Here is a 24,532-nt window from a genome sequence, read left to right as displayed (position 1 = left end):
TTTTCCGCGAATTTTTGTTACGGCTTACTGCACTCACTACTCACTCACTTCTAACTTATAATTATCATGTATAGAAACATAAACCTGATTTCATTTGTATATGACTTTATTATTTTGATATTTCTAACTATCTTTTTTTACTACTAAATCTCATAAATTTATGCAATAATCTTAAGAGCGTTTCCTTTAAGTCTTACACTTCGAAATTAAGATGTATAATTTTTATCTTATTTTTAAGATGTATAATTGTTCTATACTTCGTATGTTCGATTTTATCTTTACGTTTATCTACACAATCTTATATCGTTGCTCAACGAAAATGTTTCTTTTTTTACTTTTATTCATCCCGCAACAATCGCGATACCAATTATTTCTTTGTGAAATTGAAGAGGCAATAAAAATGTGTTACAGTCTTTAAATAACCAAGTCGCAGCTATAATGTAAAAGCTCAGGAAGTGGGTTACCGCCGTGACCAGAAAGCTTTCGCAAAAAGGGGTTGGAAGAAATGGACGAAGTATGGCATAAGCCATAGAGGGATGTTAGGCTTTACAAAAACTACCCTCGCAGTCTGGCTTGAATAGGCTTTAGGACAAAGAACGTCAATTCCTTTATGAAAGATAAAAAAATCATAGAAGTCAGCACAAGATTATTCACACGCGATTTCCTTATCAATTTCATAATAAAAATAAATTCCGAAAATTGTTATAATGTTAATATTTGAAATAAACATTTCATTATGTGTTTATTTCTTTTGCATAAAACATTTACTTCAAACATTTATTTTTGGATAAATTTTGTTCTTTGTCCGTTACGATAACTGTAGGTTGCTACGACGAAGTCAATTACTACGCATTTCTGAATTGGTTGTAATAAAAACTTTCTATTCTAACGAGTTCATATCAATTTAGAAGACAACCTTGGTTTCGATATACATATATATATATATATATATATATATATATGCATACATTATACACATATCTATTAATGTTCTTATATTGCAGCTACTAAAAATCCATTTTTATTGCAATTGTAAATTATAGGCATTAAATATGTATACGTATAAAGTCTAATTGTGTTTTATATATAGATATATGTATGGGGTCAAATTATGTTATATATAGAAGTCTATAGATAGAAAAAAAAATATGATTAAGTTATATATGGAAGTCTGTAGTTAGAAAAAAATATGATCAAGCTTGTCACAATAAATTACTGGTACGCACAACGGCAGAACGACGGCATTATGATGGATGTTGTTAAAACCATATCCTTGTTCTACGTACGATGGGCATGGAAGTAGGAACTATATCTAGCTTCTGCGAACGTTCTCAACAATGTATCAATTTCTTTTAACAATTATTAATATTTAGAATATTGTCAAAATAATTAATATTTAGACATTGTCATATTTATAAAGAAAATCATCTAATTTTTTTCCATCTAATTTTCATTTATAAATTTCTATAATTATATAATTTTTGTAATCAATATCTCTATTTCTATCATTTTTAAGAGAAAGAAAGATACATAGTATTATAACTAATTGTAAAAAAAAGAAGGCGTGCGATTTGCAGAATCAGATATATATATATATAAATTCACTCAGAAATATTTAAATATTAAGATCTGCTTCGAAAAATAGGATTTCTTTTATTTCAAAAAAGAAAAAATTAAAAACATTAAAATCCAACTCTACACTCTTTATATTAGTTTTATGATTTTTTAATGATTATTTTTTTTATGATTTTATAGAAAGAAATGTAGAATATGAATGAAAATATAGAATAATAATATTAAAATAAATGCATCTAAAACTGATACATATCATAATTTTAATATTGACATATATCTCGCTAATCCGCGATCAACACAACTTGTATATGATGTGTAGCCTCAATTGAACATCGATACGTTTTAAAACTATTTATACATTTCATCCGTGACAGCTGATACAGCAGTTTGATATCTGAAACGTAGTATATTCGTGATAACATATGATTTCGGAAAATCGCCACGTGCATGAAAAATGCATAATCGCGTAGGAGTGGCGAAATAAATCCCACGAGCTGACATACTAACAACCAGATAAAAATCTAGCCTTGCATCGCAGGTGTGGTCTGCAGAATAATTTTTATAGCTTAACGTCGCATTGCGATATGACTAATGACGACTTATCGGCCAGTAATTCTTCATTATGGAAAATCGAATCTGAAATTGTATATCGCGAATTAATGAACTTGAAGACACGTTATTTCTTAACACGATATTTTTATACACTCGCGATGCTATAACGATAAGTAAACAAGCGGAAAACGTTGCAAAGTACATAGCAAATATTATAAATTCATATCAATATTATAAATTTGTTGATAAAAATTGTCTTGTATTCGCTTGAAAATCTTGTTCAGTTTACGTCATTTTCATATCTCAGCCAGTGAGAAAAAAAAGAATCCTTTTATAGCGATAATTAACGACGTTAATTGACTATAAACAACATAGCTTTCCTATGAAGTTTAAGGAAGGGAAACTTTCTGGGTCGATAGACTTCTACTTTGCCGTTATGAGTCAGATAAATACAAGCGTATGACGAAGTAATCGACCTTAGATTAGCCTCGTCAGGAAACTGTTGCTTTTCCGCTAAGCGAGATTATTCAATTCTACTTTTACGGTGTTTCAGAAGTAGGAAGTATAGTGACGCAATGCCATCTACCCTTGTTCTACATTGTATCTTTATGTCACCAGCCTGCCGCGGCAGTTATTCGCGTGACAAAAACGATACCCGAGATATTTGGTACATGGAATGATTTCATTTTTAGCGTTGTTTTCACATGCTCTCATTCTTTAGTTATCACGCAATGAGCGAATGTCACCTATGATTATTAAACGACGCGGAAAACAGGTTAGCACATGGAGCGATTTACAACGAAATAATTAATATAATTAACATAATGCTGTGAATTAAATATTGCGTAAGAATATTATAAGATATTTTAAGTATTTAACACACTGTTATGATTATAACATATTTATTAAGTAGAAACATAAAGTGATTTATCAATCAGAAAATAAGTGATCTTTGATAAAAATCCAATTGAGATTTGGTTTAATATACAGGTGAACAATAAGGATTTAATTAAAAGTAAACAGTTATTTTTCTCCTCAATTTCGACGTCATTTATCTAATTAGTATAGATATGTATTTGAGACCTGTCAATTTTATTTGAGTCAGAGTTGTACAACCTCAGTTTATGAGTATTAAAGTAAACGAACTAAGCATTGAAGAAAAAATGTTTCTTACCAAGTACAGACTAAAACTACATTCATACAAACAAAAATTGCAGTAGTAAATCTGAAAATATTCTAAAAGATGAATATTATAATTTATTTAAAAAGTTATTCCTTCTTGGAATTGCGCCCACCTACACATATTGATGATCTGAGATCTTACTCATTTTTCGATATCTATTTTCGTATAAGATTATTAATAATTTCGTTATATATATTACATTTTGAATAGTCATAGATATGATTTACTTGGTCCATCTACACAGAAAAAATTTTTTCTTAAAGTTTACCCTGAAAATACGATAATCGTGGGACAATATTGTATAATTTCGAAAAATTTTAATATAAATCTCTCTCATTCATTAATAAAATTACAATAAAGTATAAAATAGTTTGATTAATTTACTGAAGCGCATGATAAAAATCTTTAAAATATTGTAACGTACCACAACTATCGTAATTTCAGGGTAAATTTTAAAAGAAAAAATTCTCTCCGTATAGTACTGTTACAATGAATGACATAATATTTATAACATCAACAAATATTTTGAGGATCCTTTGATTTGAAATTCTTTGATTAGAAAAGCTACTCAGATCCTGGATTTAAATCCAGAGAAATGTACCAAAATTTGATAAAATGGCGTTTCATTTATTTTGTTCGGTCTAGTTGTTACGAAGTAAGAACCATTTACTTTCAAATAAATCCTAATTGTCCTTACACTCTTAATCCTGTACCGCGTAATATTATGAAATTCGAGGCAAAAATCTTGAAGTAAGAATGACATTTCAAGTTATACACTAATAGGAGGTATTTTTTGAGGAAAACGTCTCTATAATAAATCATCATCAATCATTTATCATAGCATGACATAAGAAATATAAAAAATAAAATGAACATATATAAGATGAACATATTTGCGGTATTTTGGAGGTACAAGGTTCTTCGTATGTACCACCAACATTTCAAAGATAATATTCGATAGCAACAGAATTATTCAACTGACAGAGTGAGATATAACTTTCGGCACGATCAAACAGCTCAATTATTTCAGCACAATTAGATTAAGCATCGGTGAATAGAGTTCTGACAATTCCTTTAAGATATTTTATGTTTAATGGTATTCATATTATGTCCCTTGTAATTTATATTTCTTTGTAATTTATATCTACTTATTAGTTTATATTTCAACGTACTGCCAATTTTTAGCGATACGTGATTAAGAGTGTTTATTTTATAGAATTCGATTATTTATCAAAAATTCAATTACATTGTAATTTTTCCTAAAATTGATCCACGATGGTCATTGACATCAATTCTTTATTAATAGATGATTATAGTTTAAAATGTACGTGCAAAGATGCCGATTTAGATCATGCACAATTCTAAACGCTCACATTCGCGATCTATGGGAATCTTTGATTCTTCAATTAATAATTAAGTTATCAATTGTTTATCATAAACATTTAAGCATATAAAATGCTCCCACGCATGTGAGTGTACTAATGAGGGCCTAATAATGGTATATGCTATGGAGACCAAGGTCGTTGTACGGCATATGCATGATTTTTAAACGCATGTAAGCGCAATCATTTAATACACTCATAAAATGAATATTAGAGATAATATATGACAATCAATTACGTTGCTTTATTACAAAACGAATGGCTTACTTGGTGTTGATCAAATTGTACCGGCTCGCAGATGACTTAAATTTCAAATCTTATTACAATTTTACATTTTCGAAAGTTCATTCACCTTGAATATATGTTTCAGAGAATTTCACGATTCGATGATTTGCACTTTATCCTTAAAGTCATGCCATGATTACCGAAATTGATACGCTCGCAGCGTGATTTCTGTATTTTTACAAAAATAGAATTTTATTAATACATTTGTATTATTAAATATGATTACAAGTTTAAAAAATATTTATGAAGTTATTGATGCGACAATTTACTGTGCAATTCCATTAATTATCCTGTTATTTATGATAAAAACGCGTCTCTCTAAATATGAAAGGCATGTAAATTAATAGAGCGACAAAATCGCGTAGACAACGTGCCTATCTAGTACTTCGGAATGTTTGATTGAATATCCGATTGCAATTATCATATTTAATCGTGCGCGCTATCATATTTATTTTCGATAGTATGATTTTTACAATCCATGAATAATGTTCCTATGTAACTACAATCAGTTTGTTAAAATTATTACAATATTATGAAGTTAATATATAACTTATATACGAGGTATTCTGGACTGGCCATTTTTTTCTGTAAATCTTTTGAATAATATAGATTTAATCGATTTTTCCTTAAAGTATTTTTAAAAAACGATGAATTCTTTAATTTTAAGTATTAGGTGTTGGAATTAATTCGTAGCGTTTTTTAATGAAAGAATGTTATTTATTTCACATGAGCATTAAAAAATACATTAATGAAAGTACTTTCCATCACTTGTAAAACGCTACGAATTAATTCCAACACCTAATAATTAAAAATAAAAAGCTTTTGGAAAACTAAATTTCAAAAATACTAATAAATATATTGGATATAATAAATATAATAAATATATTGGAATGATTCTTTGTTGAATTTTGGTTGTTGCATGAAAAAATTTATAATCTTTGAGGAGAGAGATTAATTAAAATGAAAAAATTTAAATCATGATAATAATGTTGCTAGAGAATATTAGATTCTAAGTTACTCAAAGAAAGTAATTTCAATAATGTTACGTATAAATCGAGATGTAATTGTTTATGACAGCATAAGCTAATATAAGTATTTGCATCATGTATAGTATATGATATAAATATTACAAACTTTATGTGTCTGCTAGCAAAGGGCCTTTATAGTCATAAGTTCTGCGCGATCTGATTAAGATATCACTCGATCATGATGATTACCTAAGTAATAGCTATAGAGCGTACATAACTATTCTGCTAACAGATTTGACCGTGAGAGATTTCGTTATACGAGCATAATGTAATACAGACAGTTATTAGTTCACAATTACCTGCATATACCTCAAGATATACAGCACGTGGCAGCAATTTTTGTAAATTATAATTCTTTTATTTTATGACTAGATATTTTTCACATGGTATGCAAATTACCATTCAATTATATACGTGGTATTTCAGAGTTGCATTATAGTACAATTTCTATGTCATTGGTTATTGCGATAGAAAATGTGTGCGAATGAGACTGAATCATCTAATACAATACATTTATATTAAATTATAAATGTATTGTTATTACACGATAATAATTTTTTATTCACACGTACAGAAAATACTTAACTTGTAGCATCTTTTAATAGCTCTCGTTAATCTCCTTCATAGTATTGCTAAATATGTATTGTATAAGCAAATGGATAAACGTACAGGATATGCATTCTCTTCAGGTTGTTCTAGCACGGATGTAGATATGGAAAGTGCGAGTCAAGGACGTAATTCATTTAGAAAGATTGCATCTCTTTTCTCTATTTTGTGGCAATTACGTTACGTTTGACGCCACTATAATTTTGGCAGCTTACAACGATAATATGGTATGCATTTATATTTAATTAACGATTTATATCATTTATATATTAATTATGATAATTGTATGTGTAATAAAAATATCTTATTGTCAACATTGCAAAATATTTTTTTTCATTTATAAATAGATGTAAAGAATGTAACATAAAATTCTATAATTATATATTATAATTAATTGTATAATAAATTGTATAATTAATTTATGTTGTAAATAGAAATGTTAACAAAACTACACAAAAAGCAATTAAGTAAATCGAATTGAATATCTGTTATTAATTAGATATTCATTTTATTATTAATCAATCTTAATTTTTGAAACTATTTATGATAAATTATTGAGTCTAAATTACATAAAGGAAATTAATTTTATTATATTACTGTGAAAATGTAACGTTTAGTAGTATAATTAAGTATATTAATTCCATTGTTCATGCGTTACTATAAAGAAATTGCTTTAATTGTTTCAAACAGATTTTATATTTAATCTACATTATTCTATAACTGTAATAATTACATGTACAAAATGTGTTACTTTATTTGTAAATCCAGCTTTAGTCTACTTTGCTATTAATTGTGTTTCAAAACTAACAAATAATCGATTCACAGTTTGCTTGAACTGAAAATTATATGATATCACAAAAAATATTATTAGGCATGAAGATCCATCTTGATCGAATACGGTGTTTTTCCATTCATTTGTGTTTCCATAAGTTAATTATAAGTATTAATGCATTAGTACATTAAAAATGTAAGGCAAATTTGTCAACAGCGATTAAAGAATCATTAATCTTTTGAAGAAACACCAAGGTCCTTTGCGGTAGATATAAAAAAATAATTGCAATTCCACGCAATAATTAATTCCTACAGTAATTTGATAGGCGTATTCTCAACGCTGATATAACGATTCTGCAGGCGATAACGATCCTGCTCGATTGACAAGTCTGATAAGCCTGCATATGTATTACTTCCTACAAAAACCTTATATTGCGCATATGTTACATTCTAACGGAACCCTATCGATAACTGTACGTTACCGACTTTATTAGATTCTAGAGCTAAATTAATAAATACAATGTACAAATTAATTTATAAAGTTTTGTTTTTAGCACACTTATTTTATTTTCCCTGTCATAATATCAATATCAATACCAAAATATATCACGGAAATAGATCTCATGTCCTTCAAACATTGCGCAATTGTTTTTTGTTGCAGGTTTTGCAAGAAAAATATACAATATGGTTGAACGATTATTGAATAAATGTGATATAAAATTCTAAATTGAATGTTTCTTATTTTTACATGAAAAATGTATTCCAAACATGGATCTTTATAGTTATAGGAAACATCCTAAATATCAAACTTTATTTTTGTCATTTTGTATCCAAGAACTTAACACAAAGCTTTTTTTTATCTTACATGCAAGTTTTATTTTTTATGCTGTACATTGTAACGTGATTGCACAACGATACTTTTTTGCATGACTTGTTTTCTGCTCTAATATGGTCGCTATTATACATCATTAAATATTCATCTATGTACGTTCTATCTTTTTTCCCACGCTGACGAGAATAAAGATATTTTTAATGGAATATATTGATGCTGATTTAATGTATATCAATTTATTAAAATCACCTTTGACCATTTCCGCGGTCTCAGCAGTTTGCTCTTCGTAAAAAGCAAGAAACAAAAATGCCTTTTATATTTATAAAATATGTGAACGTAAAATTATTAACGTGTATCAACATAGCTTTTATTATCACGCTAAAATATAAATTGTATTTCTCCCTTCTTCTTCGAAATGTTTATATCTTTATAATTTTTATTATTGTTAGGTAAAAAATAAAAGAACGAAAAAACTATTATAATATACTTCAATAAGAGCATTAATAAAAAACAGAAAATAAATACAGAAAATAATAACATAAATTTGAAAACTTTGCGATCTAACAATAAAAGCCTACAGCTTTAGGTATTAAATTTTTATTTTTCAATGTGATTTCCCTCAACTTTAATGCACTTATCTAGCGATGATCCAGTGCTTTTATGCGTTTTTGGAAGTTCTTCAAAATAACTGTTTACTGTAACTCAATTTTCTTTATTAATGTATACGATAGTATATTCAATATAATTTTCATCTCTTAAACAATTTTATTAGTATTAAGCCTTATTTAACAAAGAAACTTAATTTAGCAGTGTTCCATATCATCTATTTTACAGACATGAGTACTGTTTTGTTTATAAATTAACTTTTATAACAAATTATTACTTTTAACATCTTAACAGAACAAATTTAAACTTTAACTTATATAAAATATGTAGATGTCGCTTTATCATGCGCTAATATTTTGAATATTACCATATTTATGAGTTAGATCGCGAATTTTTCAAATTGTTCATACATAGTCTTTTCTTTTATCTAAAAGTACACAAATTGTTTACAATCTTTAATTAAGTTTAAATTGCTCTGTTTTAATTTTTTAAGAATTTGTATTTACAAACAAATTAAGCTATTTAAATGAGTCTGATTTTAATAGATGACAATAACTAACTCGGTATTCTAGATTACCATCTAAGGACACAATTTACTTAGATCAGAATTTACATCAAAGTGATTAAACAGATGAAACAGTTTGTACTATAGTGAATAAAACACTATGTTGTACAGGTTGTACATTATTAGAAAAATATACAACTGAAGATTGCGAAAGTATAAAAATCGAAAAAATGCACAACGAGAAAGGTATCACATCAGAAGATATTACATAATCATTCTATATTGTATTATGTAATTTTAATTATTTAATTATCTTTTATGACGTACATTTTATAACAAGTAAAAATAATTAATACATAATTTTTTATATTTACATTTAGATAAAAATTTTAACAACCAAAATGTAAAATACTCTCAAAAATAAATATATTGTATAATAAATTATCCTATAATTAATAACCTCTTGTACAATGTCATATTAAAGCAATATTTGTGTTTTTCTTGAATTTTAAGATTATAATACATTATTATAAATTAAAATTATAATTATAATCTTGCTTGTGAAATAAAAACATTCTTTTAATATTATTTTACGTAGTCAATAAAATAGATTTATTTTTGTAAAATATCAATTTATTATTTTTAATAAAAGAAATTACAGAAAAATGTTTAAATTTTCTGAAAAGTTATTTATTCAAAAGTTACTTACTTCCCACTCGTTTATTTAAAACAATTTTCTAAAACTTAATTAAATGATAATTCTTGCAATTGTTTGTATATTTTTATAAAACGCATACTTGAAATTATTCTATTTCATATTTATACTCATATAATATTAAAATTTGGAAAAATTGAAATTACTTGGAAGATTCGAAAAAAAGATTATATAATGTATAAATTGTTTCGCATGTTTCACGTTTTATGCAATTGCACTATTCTTGCATACGATCGCAAAATGATTTCATAATAATTCTTTGCACTTTTTTATTTGATTTTTTTATACGATTTTTTTACTCGATTAATAATTGAATATTATTCTTATATTAAATATTCATATATCTTGTTTTTATTCTGTTTGTTTAAATCTGTAACAGCATATTAAATCTTTATGCATCTCAATTTGGTGTTACAATAAAAACAATAAAATATAATTTCTATATTATATCCAGATTATAATCAAAATTTACGCGAGTATATAATCATTATTTAATATTATTTATAAATTTATAATTTATAATATTATATTGCATTTACAATAATGTTTCATTTGCCAAGAATAAGGATCCATTGTTTGTGTACAAATCATATAAGCATGTTAAATGTTTTGCTTTTAAATATTTGGCTAGGTTTGCTTGGTGAAATATAATTTATTATTGTCACTCTCGATGTTTCCTTCAAACAGTATTCGTACGATCGTCGCGTTACACGCGTTAAAGTGAAATTATCATTTACAAATAGTGATAGTAAAATGGCAATTTGGTGTTTCAATAAAACAATAGCTTATGGTGCAATAGCATCTGTTGCTTTAGTATATTATATTATTGTATTACATAATCGCAAGGAAGAGAAGAAAACGGACAGTAAGTTGAAATATATCTATTCAATTGAAACCTGCTTTCGTCGTTTGTTCATTTGAAATATTCGCCGAGTAGTATGTAACATAGATGAGAAGACCAATTGTAAATGTATAAATCTAATTGTCATATTTCTTATTTAAGAGGCCGATCATAATAAAGCTTGTGAAATTGAAATAACTAACACATCTTCACTTAATATACATAATAAAAAACAAATTTCTACTAAAAATACTGCAGCTATTCCAGATAATACGACAGTGATATCAAAAGTTAAACAAGTTGTTTCCTCATTGCCAAACCTAAATACATCTAATCCAGTAAAACCGCCACGAAATAAAAGATTGTACCGGATACCATCAAAAACTGTAGAAGATTGTAATTTAATTATGCAAAATAATATCAGGTAAGACATCGCTTAAATCATTATGATAATAAATTATTATAAATTTCAATTCTCATTATTATTTCTAATTTGTTGTTAATTTTTAATTAGTTCCTAGTTAATTATTTTTAATAATTATTTCTATAAATCGTGAGAATTATCAACTAAAATTTGCCTATTTAATTTCTTATTAATTATACTAAGAAATAATTTAACAATATAATGATTTAATAATAATGTAATGTGATAAAATTAAACATAATAAACATTTGTTTTACATATTTCTCTTAACCTAAAATCTTGAAATAAAGATAATAACAAGATAAATTACAGGTGCTTTACACACAATGAGTCAAGCGATACAATTATCATAAATAATTCACCTTCATCTTTTGAACATGGATTTAGAAATACTAAAGATAACTTGAATCCAGTAGTTATTCATATTAATAATTCAATAAACTCCATAAATAATAAAGTCCAAATAAAAGTTTCCAACAGTCCGGTAAAACTATCGACATTGAACACGAAGACAGTATATGCTTCTGATGATTCTTCTACTAACTGTAAGAACAGGTAGAATTCTCTTTTTAATTGTTAAACAAATTTAAAATTGTACACGATAAAGAGGCTAATTAAAATTTTCGATTGATACAGATTAAAAGTAAAGTAAAATAAAACTTATACATATATGTTATGGAATATACGCAAAATTATCTTGTATGCTATCTTGATATTATATCTGAAAATATCTGAATTCAAATAGCTCCTTATTTATATGAATTTTATATTGTATATTCATATTTCCGCAATCTATTAAATATTTAAATATTTAATTTTTAAATTAAAAAAAAATTTTTGTCTTTCTTACATGACTTAAATCATATCTACTTATTTGGCGATTTATTAATTCTTGATATTGAAAAGATTAAATTTAAGAAACAAATTAATTTATTTAATATTAAATATTAAATTTATTTTTATTAAATATATATTATTAAATATATCTATTAAATAGTAAGATAATTAATATTTCATATCTGAACATATATATGCTCATATTTTTTAAAAACACTTCTGAAAAGAAGATAACTAAACTTTTATTATAGGGTAACTACGGTATATACGCCGCACCTATCAAAAACTTAATTTATCTAGTATTATTTACTATGTTAAAAGTAAACGAACTATAATTAAAAACTTTGTATTGTCTACTATTATGAAAAAATATTAGAAATCCGAAATATTTATATTTCGTATTAAAAAATAAACTTTTTTTAACCCTTGCATTTTTGCCGTATGTATATCCCATAGGAGTGGGATATATGGCTACTCATAGGGGGAGAGGGGTATGTATGACTCATAAAAATTTACAAATAATGCATACGTAAAATGACACAATAACTTATAAAATGCGTTTATAAAATTTTATTAAAAAATAAGAATAATAAATATGTATATAAAGTAATAAATAATAATTACAATCTTCCCACATGTATTACAAATGTTATGCGTTTATTGTATTTAGTGCACTGAATTCAATCTGCGCACACTTTGTATGCTTTGGACATAAATTCCGCCTGTTAAAAATGCCATATATCCCAAATAGATGGGATATACAAGACAATAAACTAAATAAAGAATACAAGAGCAAAGTACTTGTATTCGTTATACATGCTTTACTATTCTTCTACACTCATGTATCATGAAATAATCACTAAGTCTTTTGCACATTCTACAGTAATCATTTTATGTAGATAATTTATGACGGCGTTACTTAACACAATAACAAATTGAGATTCAACTTACAATAATTTCATTAATATTAAAAAACCGAAATCATAACACAATACTAATATAACATAAAGGCATGTAACAGAGTAGTTGTGAGAAAATTATTTCCACTTCTTTTATTTTTTCTGACTTCTATGACATAAATCCTAGTGCGGCGTATTTGTCGGAATTACCCTATGTGCTAAGCCAGATTAAATTGAATTATTGTTATTTAAATTTAACGTTTTAATTTTTTATTATTGTTTTATTATAATAAGAAATATATATTTATTTTTACGGTTAGGTCCACCAGTTTGACTAAGATCAACCAGAAAAATGAACCTAGGGAGATCAACATTAAACTGCCATCGTTCAATCGTCGACGCCTTGTAGAATATTTTATGACATTTCGTCGAAATCGATTAACGAATATACGCGATAATAAATGTACGAAGGAAATAGAAAGAAATAGTGTAACTATTATAATCAATACTTCTACGTAAAGATAAAAATAATAATAGCGAAAACGTATTTTTTAAAGATTATAATATTTTTTTTTATTTTGTATTTTGAGATGCAGGTACATCTCTTTTATTTAAAAAAATTAAGAAAATTGTTTAATTATACTAGTTTTTGTACAAATTAGCAAAAAAATTTCTCTTTTTTACGTAGAGAGAGAGAGAGAGAGAGAGAGAGAGAGAGAGAGAGAGAGAGAGAAAGCGAGGAAGGGAAAAGCAGAAACACGCAAAGTACAATATAATCGCGTAAATACTTATATTTTAATTTTGACTATGTAATGTTATATATATTTGAAATTCATATCTGTATTGTCGTTTATTGTAATAACGCCAATTTGTAAAATTCTTCTATTTCAAAATGTTACTTGTTATATTTATTATTTGTAATCTAGATATACACTTTAATATGTTCTCTTGTAAGATAAAAGTTTTATGAACGGCTATCACGTCGTTCAAAAATAATATTTTTATAGATTCGTATTTATATTATGTTGTATATTGTTTATAAAATTTGGATTAAGATTATATTTATTTTATATTTACTTTCGTTATACTTAAATCTGGTTATTTTCGTAAATACAGATACAAATTTCTTAGTTATTCTTATTACACATGTCGTACAGAATATATATTTATATTTAAATATGCTTACGAAAATTTTCAATTGCAAGTTCTAATAAATATATATTCAAAGACAAGAGCAGACATTTTAAATATTGCTTTACGAGAATATTGCGCTTACGTAATAGAATTTTCTTATTTTAATTAAATGCAAATAAATACTGTAAATAATTATAAATATTTTTTGTTATCCATGTTTTAAAAATCTTAAAATATAAAATGTCTTTTTATATGCAAAAGTTTTTGTTATATATAAAATTACAATCTAATTGATTGTGTTATAAAACATAAATCATTTCATTTTTATTTTACTTTATATTTTCAGTGCAATTCTCTCTCTCCTTCTTTGTCGAAAATATAATTTTATTATGTATTATCACGTTACTCTTTAAAATATTATATGTATTATTGTTACATGAAAAAATTAATTCTTTGTGGTTACATTTCTTAAAAGTTTCGTAATGATCACGTGATCAAAATGACCCCAGAACACATTTAACCGTATTCACAACTTTCGTTTTATGAAGTAAAAAAAATACTGATTAAATGCGCTCTGGGATCATTTGAACTTCAGTGACTACAAAGGGTTAAATATTATGATACATATTTTGGATAATTTTTTATTGCATATTTTAATAATAATTATTATGCTATTGTATATATATATATATTATACTATTGATTTTCTTTTTATAGTACTATAGTAAAGTTATTTTAAAAGAATGTCTAGAAATTTATACATTTTTTAACATTTTATCGCAAGGATTTATCTAAAGGAGTATGTGTGGTGATTAATTTCAACAATAGTATAATTGCGCATGTATGCATGTACGAAATGCTTCATTATCCAAAATATATGAGTGTAATGTAGATCTAATATAACATTCAATAATTCGATTTTTTATTTATGCCAACTTCCTTATGAAATAAAACTAGTATTTTAGAAACATTAAAAATTTAAATATTTAATTTATATAAAATAATAATTTTAATATACGTGTTTTTAAAAAAAGAAATGGGCATTGTAAACGAGATTTGTGATCTAATTTCTATTCACGTATTTTCTATATTAATCCTACCGATCGACATTGATATAATCTGTTATTATATAATTGCCGAGTTTATTCACGAGACTCGTTAAATGCGACACGACGTGGACAACATTAAATAGCTTGAAATTTCTATAGCAAATATCTACTAAATTACACATCATTATCTAACTGATAAAAAAAAGTATGTGTTTTTATTTAGATATTTTTCTCATGTAATTTTTTTTAATTTGATGGAGAGAATCGTGATAAATATTTATATCATACAGAATATGTTTGTTACACATGTAATAAAATTGCGGCAATAATAAAATAATTTTTGTCAAATTCTATTGTCTTAATTTTGTAAAAATGATATATAAAAAATATCTATTAATAATTTACTTTATTTAATATTACTCGTGTAACGAAATCAAGTTGCGAATGTAATTGTAACTACATATATGTAACAATTACGTAAGTTAGAAGGACCTGAATTACGAAATATATTACAAAATTATGTGACTTTTAACGGGAATGACAAAAAATAATTTTTAAACATGAGGTATAAAGAAGCTGAAAAATAAAATATAATAAATATACATTTTTTAATATACTTGCTAGATTTTTTATACTTTATGTAATTTATAGTTCTGTAATAATGCTTAATCTCGTTGTAAGTATTAAGCATTGTTACAAAGTAGAATTATAATTTTTATTATTGCTGCAATCAGTGTTTTTGTTATTCTTAATTTGTTAAGTTATATATACTTTGAAATATACATATATGTACAATATAAGTAGTGTATTTTACCGTTTTTATCAGTTTTATAGTTTTCAGCTTATATAACTGTATTGATATATTAAAAGAAATGCATGCTTGTGTGGAAAAAAAAAGATTAAAGATACAGTAATATGTTAAAAAAAAAGTTGATATTTTTGTAACTGGATTTTCCAAGGATAATTATTAAGGAACTGCCGGCATTTTTTCCATGTAATTGCGATTATCTGTTTCACGCAGCTTCCCCTTTTCTAATTCATAAATATTCGTAAGTTCGTTGACGAAATTATTATTCATAACGCAAAAAAATTATTACTCATCGACTTATTACTCGGAATTATTATTCGAGGCCATCAAAGAAAAAAATTTCATTCTGTTCGCGACAGTGCTCCTGAATTTTCATTGTGCAATCTGATAAATCGCTGTGTCTAATAGATGTTCTCCCTATAAGAAATCATTGGTGCCAACACGTAATGCTGGTTACATTAACATCTGTCATTGTCTTGACATGGTCTATCTTGCCAAGAACGTCATTTATTCTATGAGATCAAATGTGTGAAAATCATCGAGACATTAATCTGCCAATTAATCGACATTAAGTAAAGATATTTGTCGTACATGACACCTAACAATTAATTCGACCGGAAAATTATAATTCAGTGAAATCCATTATGACATATGACGTATCGCGAACATAGGTCTGGGTTGAGCAAGTTTGCATTAATATGGCACCATTGACATGATATGTATTTTTTGATCGATTAAATCGCGAAGATCGTCAACTAGTTTTAAAATTAAAAGTTTAAACATCTGATGCACAGAAATGATCTATCGGCATAAAAAATGATTTATCGACTGATTGAAGTGTCTGATCGTAATAGATCGTTTGTAATATCGAACGCTTCGGTCGATGAATTATGTATACGCTGCTGGTTTATACTTAAAGTGCGAATACACAATGCGCTCGATCGTCGTTGCTACGCGTGATTTGCATATTGCGGGTTCGCGAGTAATTAACGATCGGCACGTTACATAATAAACCGATTCCCGATGATAAGGATGTCCATTCGTTAGTATGTGATCTATTGCACTGTGTAGATATGTACCCCCGTTAGTTGGCGCGCGCGGTATTTCCTTTTTCCTTCTTGGATGACGCACATGACGTCCACGTCCACGTCCGTTAATCGTGGGTGTGAACCGGCGTGGCCTGTGGCTATACTGGCGGGCCCCTCGCAGACCTTGAATTATCTCTTGTCTCGAACGAGCATTCGATCTGTTGCTATAAATGTAACTCTTGTGGATATGTCAAGGAAGCTGGAAGAACTTGCTACAGACTCTTCGATGGCGTAACCGGTAGTCGACTCGTGTTGTAAACAAACTTTTTAAGGCTGATGTCCGTTTAATTTTAACTTTATTCTGAATAACTTTATTCTTAACATAGCATAAATCCTGTTAGTTTTTTGAAGATTAAAATTTGATGCCAACCCGCACTAAAAAAAAAATCTAGTTATAGCTATCAGATATTGAGTGAAATAGTTTCAGCTAAATGTTGAGGTAATATAACTAAACATAACTTTACCTTTACAAATATTTAATATTATCAAACGATATTACTGAATATTTGTAAAGGTAAAAGTTATGTTTAATTATATTATTTCAACAATATTTGATATTATTTTACTCAATATCTGATAACTAGACTTTTTTTCAGTGCGCTAAAAAAATTGACTTAATTTGCACACAATATTACGATTTGTTATTGCGATCGTATTATATTTAGCCAACTAACGGCAGTCTACTCTGATACATTATTAATAGCTAATTAATTCCAATCATAACGCATAATTAGTTGTTGTCTGTACATCATATCCCTCCATGCAAAATACGCATGCATTAATCTTATCTATAAATTCTGTGAATTATCTTGTATTGATTTCTAGCAAATAAAGGATATAAAAGACATATATATATATATATATGGATTCGTTATGACATATAAAGTTGTTAGAATTAAGTTGAGGCGAGAATTCCAAAGACTTCAATCGTAATTACGGCCGGACGACTTTCGCTCATTAAAGGAAAATCTCGTTCCTTCGTTTCCTTCAGGTTGATAAATCGGGCGGTCACCTCGGACTAGTGACGTAGCTGGACGACATACTAATCATAATTATACTGCAATATCCGTATTTAGTACTATGGATACCTGGAACTTCACCAGGAAGAAGTCGAAAGTTTAATAACTGATAGGAAAACCAACTAATAGATATATAGAAATATTCCACGTATCATTGATCCATTATAAAATCAATCAATTCTTTATAATTTTGCTTATAGTTAAAGTTGCATCATTATATTAAAGGAATCTCTAATTTCAATTGATTTCAGACTTTCCCTCGACGCAGTACCTTGAAACTTAGCACGTGACACGTAAAAGAGAATCGAGTTGTCGATCAAAGATACGTTGAAGATTTCTCCTGTGTGACTGCAACAATGTGGATCATCGATCATTGATGTTACAAGCGTTTGTATTTGATCCTAATAACAATGCAATACATAATCGATCGAAGGTTACTAAGTAGCTGTGATCATTAAACAATTGCGAAAAAAAACATGAAGATAAACTCTAAAGATAATTCATTTCAAACGCGCAGTTAATTCATTTCAAACAGTATAATAGTATAATAATTCAAGAAGTATATATATTTTTTCAATATAAAAATATTTGTTAATTACACCTATTAAGTTCCTTGTCTAATTAACATAATAATATATATTAAATAAAAAAAATAGTACAATATATATTAAATAAAATAAATCTGTTAAATTTCCTGTTATTTTTATATAAAAATATTATTAAAAATTTTTAATAATATTTTCATATAAAAATATAAAAGATAAATTTTTAGACCGTTTTAGAATAAGAAAGTTCTATTGTATGTGCTTGTGACGTTGCTCAATGCTATTCACGGAACTGCCGATTTGATAGTTATCTATCGAATCATATCAAACCGCAAATTAATTTTTATGATTCCATCTAAACGCGTCTGCTACATATTTATGACGTGTCGCGCAATGAACACGCGCAGAGAACGGAAAAGACCGTGATATCTACGATTTTCATATCGTGCTTGATCTTGGACTATGAAATGTATTCCACTGATTGCAAAAAAACTCACTGGACCGGCAAGGGAAACCGTGGGTTTTACCTGATTTTACTCGGTAAATCGAAACTACATCACGTACTTGCTTCCTCAAGTAATTGCTTTTTTATGGGGAACCTTGAGTTTCGTGGAATTGGAACGATAATATATATGAAGAATGCAATTATATACAGCAGCACAAATTATATTCGTTTCCCGATACATCTACTGATTTCTATTCTACTGATAATATTATTTTTTACGTTTTAATCTTGACATAAATTGAATAAATAAGATGAGTATTTTAAACATAAAAAATTTACGAAAATAATTTTGATCATGTTACGTTATATAATTAGAATTTTTTTTAATAGATCGCATTTTTTATAAGTGAGAAAACTTATTGATTCCAATTTTAGAACAAAGTGCATGCAGCCGACATACTTTCCACGAAAATCAATGTGCCGCAAAATTACATCAGTATAGTATTACAATATTGCAAAAATAACCATTGCAAAATATAGATAGTCCGTAGATATATCCGTCTCCATATAGACGTAAATACCACGAACATTGATCCTTAAGCCAATTTTAATCTTCCCAGCCTTTTAATAGATTCGCCTATTATAGCAGAGATAATTTGAATTCGCTTTTGAATGACGAGAATAGATTTAAAACAAAGAAGAGAAAAAAATAACAATTGTAATCAGAGTTAGAAAGGAGGATGTGCTGGAAGATTATGTTTGGCAACCTTCACTCCAGATTATAATTAAAATTAAATACTTGAGAATAATTCTCTATTAAAATATATTATACAGTAAATTATATATAGTCTAACATAAAAAGTAGATATTATCTAACATATTATTAATCATGATTAATATCAGATATAATTGATCGTTCAGTCCTATATTAATAATCTGCAAGAACCGGCTCTGTCTACAGTTGCATGCATCCGAAATAATTATAATAATTGAAGATTGATTTGCATCTTGCGTTGTCTACGGTTTCACCTGAGATTCGCAAGGCCACCAAGCACACATATCATGCATGAATCGTTATATCATGATCATTGTGCATATATATTATTGACGTACAACTTGTTATACCATCGCGTGACTCTAATCCATTCTGTCACTATGCACACTGATAAAAATCCCGGAGTTCGATCAAATTCTAATTAAACAAGATAGATAAATAGATAAATAAAAGTGTCGTATCTATAATTGACTAACTCTAATTGTTCTGAGCAAATTATTCCAGTAGTCAAACCAGATTTGCATTTACGTCACGCTCATTAAATGTTCGTTAGTAATTATTTACGCATCATTTTATACCTGTTGCGATTTACGTGTTGCATTAAAAATAAACTTACAAAGACTTTCCGCAATCGCTCTTAATTGTTGCAAAATAATATATGCTTGCAAACTAACATAATGTTATTAATGAAGTAATCAGAAGCGATTGAATTTTTCTTTTTGTTTCTGAAGATTTCGATATAATTACACTTTTAATCTTCAAGTTTTCGCTCTAAATAAATTGTTATCTAGAGATCGATCGATTATAAATAATCGGATATGAAATATCGTGCCCAAGTAGTATTCGTATAAAGAAGTATATACGGCAATTTAATCATTTTTTTATAAATAAATATCCGTCGCATTTTGCATATGTAAGTTGTTGTATTTAAATGTTTAAATCAAATAATTGTGAAATAATCATTTCAATTACTTCGCATAATAAATATTTATTTGGCACAGTAAAGAGTATTTTATCGAAAAAATAACACGATTTAATTAAACTCATTTCAGTTTCTTATAAACCCAGGATTGTGCGATGAACAATAAGAGAAAACGGCAATGACTGTCCCTGTACATCAGAAAACTCGGATGCGACCACTCATCTGGAATAAGCATCCCTCTGCACGTAAAGCAATGATCATTCACTGTGAATCCGTGTGAAATATATCAGGTCTTAGCGAGGGTTTTCTGACCATAAAGTGTGCCGCATTCCGCAAGCTCAAGATACTACCCTATCGGAGTTATAGCCGAATCGCAATAATATTTCAAAGATGATGGCGTCGCGTCTTCTGCCGAATTGTAAAAAATATGTCTAAAATCGTATTTAAAAGTTTTATTTATATATATATATATATATATATATATATATAAATAAATGTAAATCGTCTGTATTCTCTGCGCCATAACTCAAGATAGCAGATTAAGGAGCGATTCCTAATATGTTCGAAAGCGACGAATGCCAGTAATCCGCAAGGACATCGCTTACATATATCCGATAGTGTTCTAAGACACACTTGCGAATTAGACATGATCGAGGTGCGTCATTGTCATTGTAATGACAAAGCTAACACGCTTCGGTGACTTTTGACTGATTACGTGCGACGTAAAAGAATAAAAGAATTTCTCCTTGGATGACTTTCCTTGAACTCGTTGGGTCTCTTCCCACGACTGGGATGATCTATGGTTTCTTTTATTATTATCGACTAATATTCATTGTGTATGCAATGGCGTTGCAATTTCAAGTTTTGAAACATAGAAACGATAAATCGACGATAATCAAATATAAAAAAAAGATATAATTGTCTGTCAGAAAAAGAATAAGATAATTCTATTATTGTTAAATAATATTTAGCTTCTCTTTTTGTTAAAATTTTTTATGTAAGACAAATTATGATTTATTTTCTCTAAGATTGTCGCACACCTAATAATTATTTCTAAGGTCATTGCGTTTCGATCGTAATAACTGATAATTTATCGGCGACTATTTGTCATCTAGATAATCGATCACGGAACTATCTGTGTATCTTAGAATTATGTATATTCCTGCTGCAATATATCTGAAATATATATATATATATATATACGTATGAAATATATATATCAGATATATACATATGAAATATATATATATCAGATCACTAACAAATCCTTAATCCAGAAATGAATGTCATTGCATGTATCAATAATATTGATTCGAAACGATGTTTAGTGCACTCTTTTGAGGAATTAATTCAACAAAGTCAAAATAATCGTAAAAAATAATCATTTGTAACAAATTATGTATCAATTCAAATGTATATGTAGATGTAATTATTTCATAATTGATTAAATTAGATTTTATATAATATTAAAATAAGTATTCATTATAATATATATATATTAAAGCAAAACATGTATTGCTTTGACAAATCTTTTATATTAATTAATTAGTTTTATCACAAAAAATATATAATATAACTACATTAAAAGCTATATGAGCTTTTTTTATAATATGTATAACATGCGTGACTTAGATTACATATAATAAGAAAAATATAAATGTATCTTTTATGTATTTCCACGATCTTTATATTTCAGACTTTTATGACTATACATAATTTAGCTTATAGTAAGGTTTTATGTATATATATATATATATATATAAACTTAAATTAAATTTATTATTAATTATACCAAAGTAATGATTTTTATGGGACGTGTGCAAATGTAGGTGCGAACAACAAACAAGAATTTCGATATCGTAACATTACAATGGAGGTTTGACAGTCTATGATTTGAATTCACAGGGGGCTAGAGATTGCTCTCGCGTAAATCCTTCACAGTACAAGTTCCAAATTCTCGGCTGGTTATCTCATTGAATTGTACTGATACGCACAACCGCAGATTGCAGGTCATTCGTTCGCGGCTACCTCATCGTTGGTGTACACGGTGGACGATAGCGAGCTCTCGTAATTATTAAAATCCTCTCAGTGGCCTGACAGAGTGTCTCTCGTGCCATTGGCACGCTCATTGTTGGCCCGTCACTCCCAGAGCGACTTCCCGCGTTATAGAATCGAAGAGCTATCGATCGCACGCGCAATTTCATTCGCAAAGACGTTTTTACAAACCATGAAATTTTGTAAAAATGTTTCCATTTCAGCGATTTTTTATTCAATCTCAATCAAAAACATATGATCTTAACTTTTAATAATATCCATAAACTAGCGCTTCAAATTTAACGCGAGAATGTATCTTACACGAAAACTTAGTATTCTCATAGTTTAATCTCTTTCCTACAAAAAAATTTCTTCTAGAAATTCAAATTATTACAGTTCTTAAAAAAAATAATCAGGTTGGAGTTGAAGTTTATAATTTGTAAAAACATCCACGTTTTATATTTCATATTGAACGTATATATCTTTTAAATTATTGTTTATACTCTTGTAAACGTTTGACAAACGTTTGACAGATAAAATTTTCTAAAAAATGAAAGATTTCTATTAAAAATAATATTATTTTTTGTTTTAGATATTTTAACATTTGGAAAATATACATATTAATAACTATTTATAATACTATTCTAAGAAATCCGAAGACAAGATTCTTCCAGCTATCGAAGTAAATATCATTTATCTTTTATATACGTTTTTGAGCAAATAAAAGTGAATCATGAGACGATAGTCATCCGCGCATATGATTATCGCATAAAATACAAGTATAAGGATTCTCGATAAGCGCGAGCGAATGTTTGAAGAGAACTACACAACTGTCAGGTGTATCATGAAAGAAAATAAGACAGAAAGCCGTGTAAAAAATGCCTATGCACAAGGAGATCCAGTTTAATTTTTGTATTCCTTTTCTTCTACCTGGATTCGCTAACATATGATGAATTAAGTATACACATCATATTGATCTTTTTTCGAAGGATTTTCATAAATATGATTTACCTGAGAGACGAGATAAGAAGAACTATAGAGAAGAAACAGACACCTCTGAATGCAACATACTTAAACATGTTTCAGTTTGCGAGGATAAAATCTTTAAATTTCATGACATTACGAGTGTTGAGTGAGTTAATGAGATATAATAATTGTCTGTGATAGTATCACGACATATTACAGGGATTTATCTACGCCATTTTCTCAGTTAATGGCCTATGAGTCTTCACTGTCATTTAGTCCGCGATTAATGACTATCACGAATCTGAAAAATTACAGATGATGATGTTGGAAAGAGTTGGATAGCGAAATATAATATATCTTGCATCTTGGAATAAAATCACCTGAATCGAGTTGATGGTTTCTAGACGCAGCCTCCTATCGAATGTAATTATCGAGTGTAGGAATGTATTTAACATTTAATCATTTTTAACTAAATATGCTACATTACTGTATCTATATTACTGTATGAAATAACCATAATTATTGCGCAATTAGCCGGAGTGATATCATCACATAGTATCACAGTCTATTATTTTAAATTCAAATACGTCTGCGTTACGTGAATATGACTCATTAAAATAGACTCAAAAAACATAACGATAATCTAAATAATACGTCAAAAATTATACATCACTAGTGTAACTATTATATTACTCATATAGGGTCG

General features: G+C 27.6%; 1 protein-coding gene across 3 annotated transcripts; it reads left to right on the top strand.

Moving 5' to 3' along the window:
* The first annotated feature begins 5,968 nt into the window (after window positions 1-5,968).
* On the top strand, window positions 5,969-22,179 carry LOC147907205 (uncharacterized). Of its 3 annotated transcripts, none has more exons than XM_087413925.1 (4): window positions 5,969-10,905; window positions 11,149-11,305; window positions 11,618-11,860; window positions 13,362-22,179. In XM_087413925.1, exons 1-4 carry the CDS (start codon window positions 10,794-10,796, stop codon window positions 13,558-13,560), a joined length of 711 nt encoding a protein of 236 aa, XP_087270051.1. In that variant the 5' UTR covers window positions 5,969-10,793; the 3' UTR covers window positions 13,561-22,179. The 3 variants fall into 3 exon arrangements, with proteins under 3 accessions (XP_087270051.1, XP_087270050.1, XP_087270049.1); XM_087413924.1 differs by having other exon boundaries at window positions 11,140-11,305; XM_087413923.1 differs by having other exon boundaries at window positions 11,044-11,305.
* The last annotated feature ends 2,353 nt before the right edge of the window (window positions 22,180-24,532 follow it).

Source organism: Acromyrmex echinatior, chromosome 15 (assembly GCF_024713525.1).
Source record: "Acromyrmex echinatior isolate Ae372 chromosome 15, ASM2471352v2, whole genome shotgun sequence".
Lineage (NCBI taxonomy): Eukaryota > Metazoa > Arthropoda > Insecta > Hymenoptera > Formicidae > Acromyrmex > Acromyrmex echinatior.
The sequence above is the reverse complement of the archived record's forward strand: the minus strand, read 5'-3'. Positions and strand labels throughout refer to the sequence as shown.